Raw genomic sequence first — 11,921 nt, 5'->3', positions numbered from 1 at the left:
CCCATTTAACGTGGACCCGAATGCAACATACCGTATGTGAAAATTGGGGTGTCATTAAACATTACGCAACACTTGTGAATCCTGAGCCTGCTGCTGGTTTCACATTACACTTCAAGAATGGTAAGAAGCTGTAAACCAAATAAATCACTACACACACACTGGTAGCATTGGCATATGTGTTTATTTTGATGAAGTGTCAGAACGCCATTAAATATAATAAACAACTTTCCAAATTTCAAGTTGAGAACATGCACTTTGGTGTGTTAACATGAATAAATCTGCTCGCAAACATTGCAATGATGATATCCAGTATCAGAGCAGTATCTGTTTGCACAGAGTCATCTCAGTCCATCAGAGTAGTAAAGTATCAAATAAAACCATGCACTGAACTATTTGTGGCTCGAGGTGCCGAAATTCTGCCTCACAACAATCAGCCCAGCGGATAGTTTTACTTCTATATGACATAGAGAAAGTTGTGCCATCTGCACTGAAATGCACAGCAGTAACATACACTTTATAATGATAAAATAGTGGAATGTGTTTATCTATAGAGCTTGTATTTTAAGCAAAGCTTTGTGATAAAATGCAGCTCATGTGAAGCATTCTGCAAGAATGAGACCAGTTTGGCTTTCTTTCTTAAGTGGGTCTGAGCCCCGAGGAAGTCGGTACACCTCCCTAAGAGGATCACTTTCCCTGGATTACAAACAACAGAGGAAACGTTCAACATCAATCCCACAGCCGGTCTCTGTACATGCTACAAGCCGTCATGTTGTAACACAGTGAGTTTGCAGTAACCATTCAATAAATCCTGTGGCTCAGACGCTTGTTATGATCAATATTTGTTGACAGCACATCGAGGCGGGGGAGGGATTGTTTTATAGAACACTGACAGGTAACAGTTATTCACTCACATGTATTTAATAAATCAAAATTTCACCCTCGGCACTTTGGCTGTATTGAATTAATTCAGATTGTAAACGCAAACTTAAAAAAAAATGCTGAATAAATACCAATTTGCACAGAGATCATGCCACACAAAGATACATAGCACATACAGTAACAAGGCAATCCAACATACTGCAGGTGATGGTCGAGTCCACCTCTGTAGCATGCTGTATATTAAAATGTAGGTCCAAAAAACAAAAACAAAAAAGGCAGACAAAATACTTATTATGCATAATATTAATGGAAATAAACACTACTATTACATAAAATGATACAAGTTGGAAATATTTGAGGTTATTTACACATTTAGGACATTTTCTTTCTTTGGGCTTACTTGATTGTTATAATAATGAAGCAGTAATATTTTTCAATAAAGGTGGTGGCAAAGCTTTTAAGTCATCATATTACCTCCAGCTTTCCATGTACTCTTAAAACTCATGTCACTTTTTTAAATATAGGAAATTAGCAGGCATGTGTAAAACACACAGTGGAGCAATTCTGCAAAAATGGTACAAGGCACAATGTTAAAGCTGTCAGACCGACAATGTGACTGCGGAGCTGCCGGCTGCAGGCACATGAAATTGAAAGCGCAATGCTTTCTAGCTATAACCAACCTAAATGCAACATAGCAGTTGCAAAACACACAAATTCTTTATTTTAATTCTGGGCTTGTACACGGCCACATCACGGTCTCGTCTATCTTTCCCTCTCCAGCTGCTCCACTGTGTTTTTACTTCCTTGCAACAGTTTCAGACAGCTTTTTCAGTCTCTTCTTCAGCTCCAGGGGGAATTTCTCATAGCACTTCTTACACACCGGCTTCATGTCAAACTCCACAAACTTGTTCCTGTGGGAGAGAGAGAGAAACAGCTGTATTTCAGAAGACTGGTCAGTGATCAGTAGAGGATATTGTCTCCAGGTGAGAGGACCTATTTGCTATTTTGTAACATATGATTTGTGTAGCATCACTGTAATGATCTCATTCCTTCAGAAGCCCGTTTCTGACAAGTCTCAGAGATTACTTTTAAAATCCAATTTTTGAATACATTTTAATTCCATCATTAAAACTCTGATTCCTGCAAAAATTGGACGTAGCAACGTCTGAATTTTGAATGTTATTTTTCAGACCTTTATTTCAAAACCCCAAATCCTGGACAAAGATGCACACCTTCCCAGTTGCGTTTCTGGTAGGGTGCTGCAATTAATCATATTTTTATCTTTAAGACAATACACAAGAAGAAGACAACTGTCTTAACTTAAGACTTAAATTTGGATACTGATATACGGGGATTCTAAAAATCACATTATACTCTGCATTCAAAGTATCATGTCACATTTGACTTCTGACCTAATATTTACATTTCACATCTGCCTTTCTTTCAACTTGACCTCATCTTTTCCCACCCTTCATAACAAAAACTGACACCCTACAAGGCTGTGACATGATCAAGATGACAGAAACACGCATCCCTCTTTTAATAATTGCAGTCTCAACTTTAAATGAAGTCATTCTGATCATTGTTTTTCAAGCAGTCCTAATTTATGTCTGTTTAATGCTGGGATTCATGGGCATTCTTAATGCCTTTTGATGAATAACAATTCCTGAATGAACAGAATCTTGGCTGTGTTTTCCTTGACAGAAATCAATGTGTGTGCTGACACAGAGTTACAAGAAAATATTTACAGAGATGTCGAAGGTCTTTGGGTGCCTTCTGATTGTGTTCACTTCTACTAACTTGGCCAGCTCCCTAACCAATTTCCGCCAGCTGCCCCTGAACAGCCTTCCCTCCCAAAGTAGATAATCGCTGTATGGAGTGGCGCACGTGTCATAACTGTTAGGACCTCGGAATTTCAACAGCTGATGCCAGAAAGCTGCCGGAAATGATTACGGCTTTGCGCCTTACATCAGACAGACTGGGAGACCCATGAAACAAAGCTTTCCCTTCAACCTGTGATTGATCTGATTTTCCTGTTTGCACAGCAGAGTTTACAAGAGTACCGGCTTAAATCCTTACTAGCATTTCCGACTAGGAAAAGAACATTTTGCTGAAATGTTCCCGGTCTTACGTCACTCAGATATACTCAGTCATCTACAATTCTCTGCTCGTATTTTTGTTTCATGCCTTGGAAGCCAACTGAACTCAGTGTATCAGTGATCTAAGGGTTAAAAGTGGCATGGAAAGTAGGAAAAAAAACTGAAACAGATAGCAAGGAAGACAAAAACTGACCAAAGGAAAAATCAGCTGAAGTAAGGAGAGAGCAGAAAGAGAGGGATCACAGACACATGGGTATCAATTTCTTCTTCTTCTCTTTTGAGTCACGTTCTCGCTTGGCCAGCCGACGTTTCATGTCATCAGGGAGGCGCTCATAGCAGTGTTTGCACACCGGCTTCAGATCCACCTCCACAAACTTATCCCTGATAGAGCAGGGAGGAAGCAGAGATGGAAATGTGAAAGAGGAGGAAGACATGAGGAGGGGCAGAGAGAGAAGATGAAGGGAAAGGAATGAAGGAGAGGGAAGGGGGAAAGTGGGACAAGACAGGAGGACGATGAAAGGAAGGTGAGGTGAAGAAATAAGCCATCAGAGACACAGCATAAGAGAAAGGTAAGAAAAAAACAGTTTGGTAGCAGCAGCAAACAGTCTCATATGGAGGATAGTGAAAAGAAACGTGACAGACTACACAGAGAAACCGTCAAACATATCACATGTGAAAGTCTACAGAGAGCCTTCAGAGATTCATAATTCAGCTTGAATTGTCTTCAAAACTTACTTCAGGGTGAGCTTGGTGTTGCAAGTAGAGCAGGCAAAACAGTTGACACACCACGCCTTGTTAAGAGCAGACACCACTGGGAAAAAAGCAGAAGGAGCAGCCACATGAGGCAGATTGTAGACTTATAGTTTAAATTAAACTAATGTTGGTGTGAAGTTCAGGCTACAAATAATTCTCAAGGCAAACCATGAGAAGAAATCAAGTTAAATTCAATATAATAAAGAAGCAGTAAAAGTAAAAAAAAACAAAACAATGCTGATGTAAACAGCCATTATACATTATATTTATTAAAATTAACTTCCTCACCATCGCCTTCAATGACACGATTGCAGTGGTAGCAAACATCTCCAAACAGCTGCATGTGATGAGGAGAGAGAAACAAAAGGTTAACAATGCACTGGTACATCTTATCAGTTTTTATTGAGGCTCACATGACACACAGTACTGTGCTCAGAAGGCACAGAAATAAGCGCAGGCTACAAGGCATTTGGAGTGAAAAAGAAAAAAGATCCATTAAAGCTTTCGAACACTAGGTGGAGTTGTTACATTGACAATCATCTTTGAGATCCACTGAAGTGAACACTGATGTAACGTGTCTCATATAGATGTATGAGAAAGACTAGCTTTAAGGCTCCTTTACGAAGAAAAAAAAAAATCTCCTGATTAATTTTCGGAAAGCCTGCTTTCCTGATTGCTCCCCACCAAATCAGTGCCTATAATAGCAAACTCCTTACGATCATGGAAGTCTGTGCCGAGCTCATTAGTAGAAAAAAAAACATCAGGAACTGAGAAACCTGAGCTTTTTGCTCGGCTCGCTTCTACATGCGTTTATCTCATTGAGATTTTAGTCAATAATGATTTAGATGATAAAGAGATAAAGTCCACCAAAAAATGTAAGCATTTTGATATAATATTATAGATCTATGATCATGATCATGCTAATTGCATTGGGACAAGAGAAATATCTCTTTCAATGTTACACATATCTACCTGTGCAAGTGGTTTAGACTCACTGGACAAAAACTAATACGTGTATATCTGGAACAGATCCATAATGCTTACATACACTTATGGTCACTTTATTAGGTACACCTTTGTTAGTACCTGGTTGAACCTCCTTTTGGAAACTTAACTGCCTTAATTCTTCATGGCAAAAATTCAACAAAGTGCTGTAATAATTCCTCAAAGATTTTGGTGCATATCGACATGATAGTATTACACAAATGCTGCAGATTTGTCAGCTGCACATCCATGATCTTCCACCATTTCCCAAAGGTGCTCTATTGGATTTAGCTCTGGTGACTGAAGGCTATTTGAGCACAGTGAACTCGTCATGTTGAAGAAACCTGTTTGAGATGATCTGAACTTTGCGACATGGTCTGTTATCCTACTGGAAGCTGCCATCAGTAGATGGGTACACTGTGGTCATAAAGTGATGGGCATGGTCAGGAACAATACTGAAGTAGGTGTTTTAATGATTCTCAAATGACACCAGGAGCCTGAGCTGTTAGTACAGGGCAAGATGGGGCGATGCTTTCATGTCAGCTACACCAATTTGTTGATCAGGTGTACCCAATAAAGTGTCCAGTAAGCATATGAAAGAAAAAAAATTGTCCATTTCGATGTTCGACTGCAAATTTTCACGTTTTCATCTTTATTTTATACTTCAGCAGCTGTGGACGAACACACAGTTCCAGTTCACTGCTAATGTAAACTCTGTTACTGATACTGACGGAGTCATGCATACCATAAACTAAGACAGAGAAATGCGAGTTTCACAACAGGCTAAACATAACAGCATGTTTCAATTTCTATTTTGGTGTTCCACATTAATATTTCGAGTACCAGTGTGTGTTACCTGGTTGTAGTGCGTTTCGCAGTAGGCCAGGCCCTTGCGTTCGTAGTGACGGTGTCCCAGGAAAGGTTTCTCACACTTAGCACACACAAAATGCTGCAAGCAAACCCAAGCCAGGCACACATGGTTAGCACAGCCATCAGTCAGTACAGTACCCCACACTCAGACTGTGTTAAAGGTAGCAGCACAGTCCGGCTTAGATATTATCAGAACATAAATAGATCAGTTGTTTCAAAGGTTTTGTTACTGCATCCATACAGAGAGTTGAGAAGTCAGAATACTGACCTCTAGAGGATATTGGGAAAATATAACATTTTTATGATGGTAATGAATAAAAATCATATCTCAGCTACGAGATATAACATATTTTTGATTAATGTGAGGGCATGGATTTTTTAAATAGCTGATTTTGGTGAATAGTTTTACGATCCACTTTTTAAATGCTAACATTCATTTACAAAATAAATACTATATATACAGCCACTATCTTTTTCTGGTAGCACATATAAACTCTCAGACAGAGCTCTAGATGTCACAGGACAATAAAGCTCTCTAGATACCCTTAAATGTTAAGTCAGGAAAAGCACCTCGTTTGAAATTAAGGTGGAAGTATGATTAGGCCCCGAGAAAAAAGTTTGCCAAGATATCCACTTTTTAGTTGAAAGACTGATTAGAAAACTTTTATACTTGTGTAACCCCTTGTATGGAGGCCGGGTGACTGTAGCCAGGCAGGGAGGCGGGGCGGTAACCAACGTAAGGCCGGTGCTTAATCCCCTCACCATATCAAAGTGTCTCTCACAATAGGCACGACCGCCTCGCTCATAAAACGGGTGACCCTGAAACGGGCGCTCGCACACAGTGCACACATGATGCTACATGTGGAGGAGGGAAGACAGGAAAATATGCAAGGAAATATGTAAGAATAGAGATGTAAATAGGAAAAATAAAGCCAATAAACGTAACTGTGGAGGTAAAAAATATGGATAAAAAGTATGGCACATTTTTCACTAGGATAAAATATAGATAATAGAAAGCAATCATTTTCTTTTCTCTATGAAATCCAGCTGAGAATTACTGTGTTTGTTCTAAATACAGAAAAGGAAAATAACCAAAGAATACATCATTTAGATTTAAAATAGATCCACATACAATCTGACGAATCATACTAAATAAATGAACACACTGAAATATTACCTCCTTCAAGGTGACTCTATTTTCAGTGAATAAATTGAGCCAAGTTAATGTAACTAAAGCTGTTTTCATATGCTTTTCGGTTGTTTTATTATCACACCTCCACATGCCACTGCTTGCCCATTGCATTAACCACACGGCCTTCAATGGGTCTCCTACAGGCTCCACAGATCGGGACACCCATCTTGTCGTGGCAGGGTAGACAGTAGAGCTCCCCCTTCAGCTCCCTTGCATCAGCTGTCAGCTCCTTACTGAAAAGGTAAAAAACCCACAATAAACAATCCCAGTACATTTTACTGTAATTGAAGAGATTTATTTAGCTGTCATTTACGTACACAACACAATAGTGCATATGTGAATATGATCAGATAGCTTCACACAGCTGCAATAACACAACCTGTCCAGCAGAGAGCAATAATACGCCTTTCTGAAAATGCTCCTTGTTTAACAATTGTTTCAAACATGTTTGACGGTGATTTTCTTTTTAATAGAAAGTCTCTGTTTACCCGCAGTTGTTGCAGTTGAAGTGATCAGGGTGGTAGGGGTCGTTCTTGAAAAGCAGAGGCTGCTCCTCAATAATGGCGTGGCACTTCTGGCAGATGTACTTGCCGAGGCCCCGAGCTTTCTCTCTGTTGTGACATGGGCGGCACAGATGCCTGGTGGGACAGCAAGGGGGAGAGAAATATAGAAAGACAGAATACTTGTTTAGATGCTTTATCACCTAATTATGAGTTTTGTAGATCTTTCCACATCTGGTTTTGTCTTCTGTGATTCAAGTGAATCAAACAGATACAAGTATCCTCCATAAATCCTTCTCACAGGAGTTAGATGTGTCCATGACATGTTTTTATACATTAACTGAGGCTAACAGTGAAAATTAGGTTGGGACTTCCTCATATGTAGAACTTTTAACTACTTGAAATATTTTGGCTTAAACAAAGGTGCTGCCTGTGCAGAGCTTGCAAGACGCAGAACAAATGATGCTTGCTCATTGGTGTGAAAACCACCACACATTTATTTTGGTTGGACAATAGATTGACTATTTATTACGAGGCTAGCAAAGTTAAAACTGTTTAATATGTTCCAGCTGTGCCAGATATTTTGGTTTTCACATTCAGCGCTGTCGGAAGGTGTTGGGAAAAATTCAGGGCTGTTTTACATCTATGAGCTTTGGTGTAAGATTTCAGAGCTGAGCCAAGACAATATAAAAGTCAGGGGAGAGTAAGACAGGCTCTATATAAAGTAGAGATGGCACGATACCACTTTTTTATGTCCGATACCGATACCGATATCATAAATTTGGATATCTGCCGATACCGATTTGAATCCGATATAGTGTTTTTTAATCAACAAAACTGTTTTTTTTTTTAAATATCTTGCTGCATTTTGTATAAGTTCATACTCAAGTTTAAAACAACAACTACACTAAAGCTATTCTGTTATACCTGTATGCAAAAAAAAAACATTTCATAGTTCAGCAATACTGATCAATCTAATAAACTTAAGTACTTAGCGTAAATATTAAGCAACCTAACTAATAGGGTTCCAACTCCCAGCAACAACAAAAATAAATAAATAAAAAATAGGGAACCACCCCTCACGCTCCACCTCATGATGCTTAATCGACGTAATCAACCTTAATTTGATGCAGTGTGAAAAAAAATGCACAGAAATCAATTATTTTTCAAGAAATATTAAATAGATTCAACATCTTTCTTCAACAAAATTGCAGACTGCACAGATGGTACCTCCCCAAAGGAAAAAGTACTATAGCTTACTAGGGTATATATATTAGACTTAATAGTCACTATATACAGTAATGGACTTCTATTCATTTTACATCAAATTAAAACTTTGGGTGTCAGATAATTATTTATTAAAAGCTAGACATTTTAAATTAGAATAAGAAAGAAAAGTATGTCTTTGTGCCCCCTTTTCCCTGTTAATGCCCTATCGGCCCCCCTGGCTAAACTTTGCTAGATCCGCCCCTGCACAGTTACCAGCCGTCAGCTACGTAGAAAAAGATCCTCGAGTAGAAAGTAATATTAAATAAATTCTAACAACAGCTGATCAAGCTTAAACGTGCTGCTGTTGTTTATCCACTCTTTTCCTCTTTCTGGTGCAAAGTGGGCCAAAAACAAACAAGAGAGACGGACTCGTGACAGAAAAGCCGATCAGCTGATCATTAAGCAGTTTCATGATTGAAGTAGCATCAAGAAGAGGCAGTCGCTTGTTAAGCTTAACGCAGGAATGCTTTACAAACATTCAGAGATGGACTTACACACTTGCTTTACTTCTCTCGGGGATAACTTTGTCGGAGATGAAATGCCGGGTTGCTAGCGAAGCTCCAAATGCTATCCAGACCACCAACAGGTCCTGCATGCCACAGCCGCTCTATCACATGATGCATACTGCTCCGACGTGCTAACGTTCTGAGGTGAGTTACGGGTGTTGCAAGTTTTGTGAGGTGCTTTCATGATATTTAATGGATCGGATTACATTTTTTATTTTTCTCCGATATCCGATCCAGTAATTTAGGTCAGTATCGGACTGATACCGATACGCAATATCGGATCGGTCCATCTCTAATATAAAGTACCTGATAAAAAGCATTACAGAAAAAAAAACTGTAGCTTTCTATAGCTGTTAAAAGACATCATTTAAAAAGAATCCCAACCGAAACTGTGGTGAGTTGATGTAGATGACTGACCTTCCAGCATTCTTAACAAATCCAACATCTGCGAGCACAGCCTGGCAGATATCACAGCAGAAACAGTCTGGATGCCAACTGTTGTTCATTGCCTTGATCACACGGCCAATAATGAACTCACCTGGGAGAAAAAAAAAATACGTTTAAATAGGTGTGTTCATGATAATGCAAACGTTACGCAGACATTAATTATGTCAAGAGAAACAAAGTCCACATCCTCCCTTTGAAACAAATGTAGCAGGTAAAAAAAGATGGATTTAATTAATTCCCTGTACTCACCACACTGGTGGCAGCAAGGTGCAAACAGCATCTGGAAGTCATGCTCACAGTACTTCCTGCCTTCAAACTGTCAACAGATCACATAAATAGATTAGAACAGTCATAACACTGACAAACAATATCATAAAAAAAAAAGCTCAAATAGCTAAAATATACACAAACTTCTAATTATTATACTGTGTGAACCACTGACTGTAAATAAAAGGTGGATGTAGCCTTGAAGTTCTTTGTAGTGGCCAGCAGGGGGAGATTCTGGTTTAAAAAAAAGAGATCGGACTGTATTGGGGTTTCTTACATGACATCATCTGCAGATTGCTTGAGAGACGTCTGCCGTTGCTGGTTGCTGGGTCTTCAACTAAACTAAAGTGTTGCACTAAAAACCTCCTAGTGATTGCCACGGCCACTGTTAGTACTTTATTGTTATCTGGACAAACTATACCTGCTAACTTCCAGCCAAGCAGCAGTACAACGAATCGATGATTTTGAGGGCAAACTGTTTGCATTTCTGGTTTGTGTTGCCCTTTCCACAGTTTTACTACTGAGAGTAGCTGTTAAATGTTTGTAGGCAAGTCCATCACTTCTATTCAAAATACAACTGGAGCAACATGCTATACCTCAAAAAAATCAGTTTGGAGATTTTTGCCATTTTGCCTTAGTGACTTCCATGTGGCTTCCAGGGGTTCACTAACCGGTCTGTAAGTTTTAGACATTATTTACCCAGCAAAAGCCATAAACCTCAAGCATCCACTTGCAACCACATGCATCACTAGTTTCAAGTGTTCAGCACAGCGTGATGTTTATTTGGTTATTTAAGGTGCCAGTTAGAGTGAAATTTAACAAAAAAGTACATATTTTGATTGACAAGTTGCTACCTTATGAGTGCACAGTGTCATTGTTTCTCAGTTGGAGAAAACTGAAATGCATAAATTGACTTCACGCACCACTGGGTAATCTCTCGTCCCACTGTCTGGGTGTAACAGCAGTGTCATGACCGAGCTTTCTAAAGGTTAATCTGGATGAGTGACTGCCACAGTTTATATTTTATTATATCATGAATGTGACACTTACAGGCTACAATCCAGTAACAGGGGTGTCGGAAAAATGGACCGTCTAATGACGAAAAATGATAATTCCTTTGAACGATTAAAGGATATGCAGGAAAAGAAAGTGGGTTTGGGGGTGGGGGTCAAATAACAGAAGGGGTGTTTCAATCAGTTCGGCAGGGGGAATTAAACCCACACTGTTGTAACCCAGTTTTAGAATATAAAAAGAATAAACAGGCTTTTGTACATATTTCTTTGTATACATTTAACTGTATTTAAACTTTATATATTAAGTCTTCCCTTTAAAACAAGAGTTTTATTATCATTCTTATCAAGAGGGTTTTCTTTTAAATCTACATTTTACAGGTAATATGTATCAACTGACACAGCAGTGATGAGCAAAAGCTGACAAAATGACAAGAAGTACAGCACAATCATCAAGGATGCACAAGTTGTGAGGCTGATACTGATACTTCAAAAGCAAAACAAAAAACTCATTACCAGCCATTCCAGTATTTACTGTCACACAATGTGGCAGCTAATCTTTATCTGAGTATTTATAGGAGCATGTAGCATGAGGAATGACATCTAACATCCTTGGCTTTGATGTTTATTTACTGATCAGAGCTAACAGGTTCTCTGGAGCCGGTAAAACATCTGGCCCTGTGTCAAGTATGCAAACGGTTTACTGGAAGAGAGCTTCTAATAATCCAATAATCCTTTAAGGTTGTGCTCACCCTTCTTTATTTACTTTAACTGGACAGTTCCCTCACACTAAACATTGATCTAACTATATAAAGAAGGCCAATTTATTGTTAAGCTGCATTGTAAGCTTTGTTAGGCAATGAAGCATATCTGCTATAAAAAGTTGACACAATTAGCAGGTGTTTATTATAATGCACAAACCATCATGGTACCATCATGCATATTTTATGGGATTAGTAAAGAAAAAGATGTTACCTCATAGAAGAGCCCCTCTGGGAACTGCTGGAAACACTGGGCACACACGAAGCACTGTTCATGGTAAAGTTCCCCATTGCTGTTCACTATCTTCTCTACTGGGTCAAAGCCACTCTTGCAGCGCTCACACATGGCATTGGCCAGTGCATTGGCCATGTTGCTGAGGAGAA

The 11,921-nt window shown here is 39.1% G+C and overlaps 1 protein-coding gene across 6 annotated transcripts in view; it reads right to left on the bottom strand.

The window, feature by feature from the left end:
- Positions 1-162: 162 nt before the first annotated feature.
- Positions 163-11,921, bottom strand: part of LOC147311802 (LIM and senescent cell antigen-like-containing domain protein 1) — a 35,251-nt gene continuing 23,492 nt past the window's right edge. For 4 of the 6 annotated variants that reach the window (XM_086266116.1, XM_086266115.1, XM_086266111.1 and 1 more), the window contains exons 2-11: positions 11,752-11,911; positions 9,749-9,815; positions 9,470-9,590; positions 7,266-7,415; positions 6,860-7,010; positions 5,572-5,664; positions 4,020-4,068; positions 3,714-3,789; positions 3,172-3,359; positions 163-1,790 (exon numbers count right to left, since the gene is read on the bottom strand). In XM_086266116.1, coding sequence (XP_086122242.1) covers positions 3,218-3,359; positions 3,714-3,789; positions 4,020-4,068; positions 5,572-5,664; positions 6,860-7,010; positions 7,266-7,415; positions 9,470-9,590; positions 9,749-9,815; positions 11,752-11,911 — 1,009 coding nt within the window. In that variant the 3' untranslated portion in view covers positions 163-1,790; positions 3,172-3,217. Of the gene's footprint in view, positions 1,791-3,171; positions 3,360-3,713; positions 3,790-4,019; positions 4,069-5,571; positions 5,665-6,347; positions 6,441-6,859; positions 7,011-7,265; positions 7,416-9,469; positions 9,591-9,748; positions 9,816-11,751; positions 11,912-11,921 lie in introns of all 6 variants that reach the window. The other 2 variants (XM_086266112.1, XM_086266113.1) reach the window with 2 other exon arrangements.

Source organism: Aulonocara sp. 'chitande type north' Nkhata Bay, linkage group LG16 (genome assembly GCF_057382095.1).
Source record: "Aulonocara sp. 'chitande type north' Nkhata Bay isolate Kocher_YH1m ecotype deep benthic linkage group LG16, A_spYH_male_GT1.1, whole genome shotgun sequence".
NCBI classification, from domain to species: domain Eukaryota; kingdom Metazoa; phylum Chordata; class Actinopteri; order Cichliformes; family Cichlidae; genus Aulonocara; species Aulonocara sp. 'chitande type north' Nkhata Bay.
The sequence above is the reverse complement of the archived record's forward strand: the minus strand, read 5'-3'. Positions and strand labels throughout refer to the sequence as shown.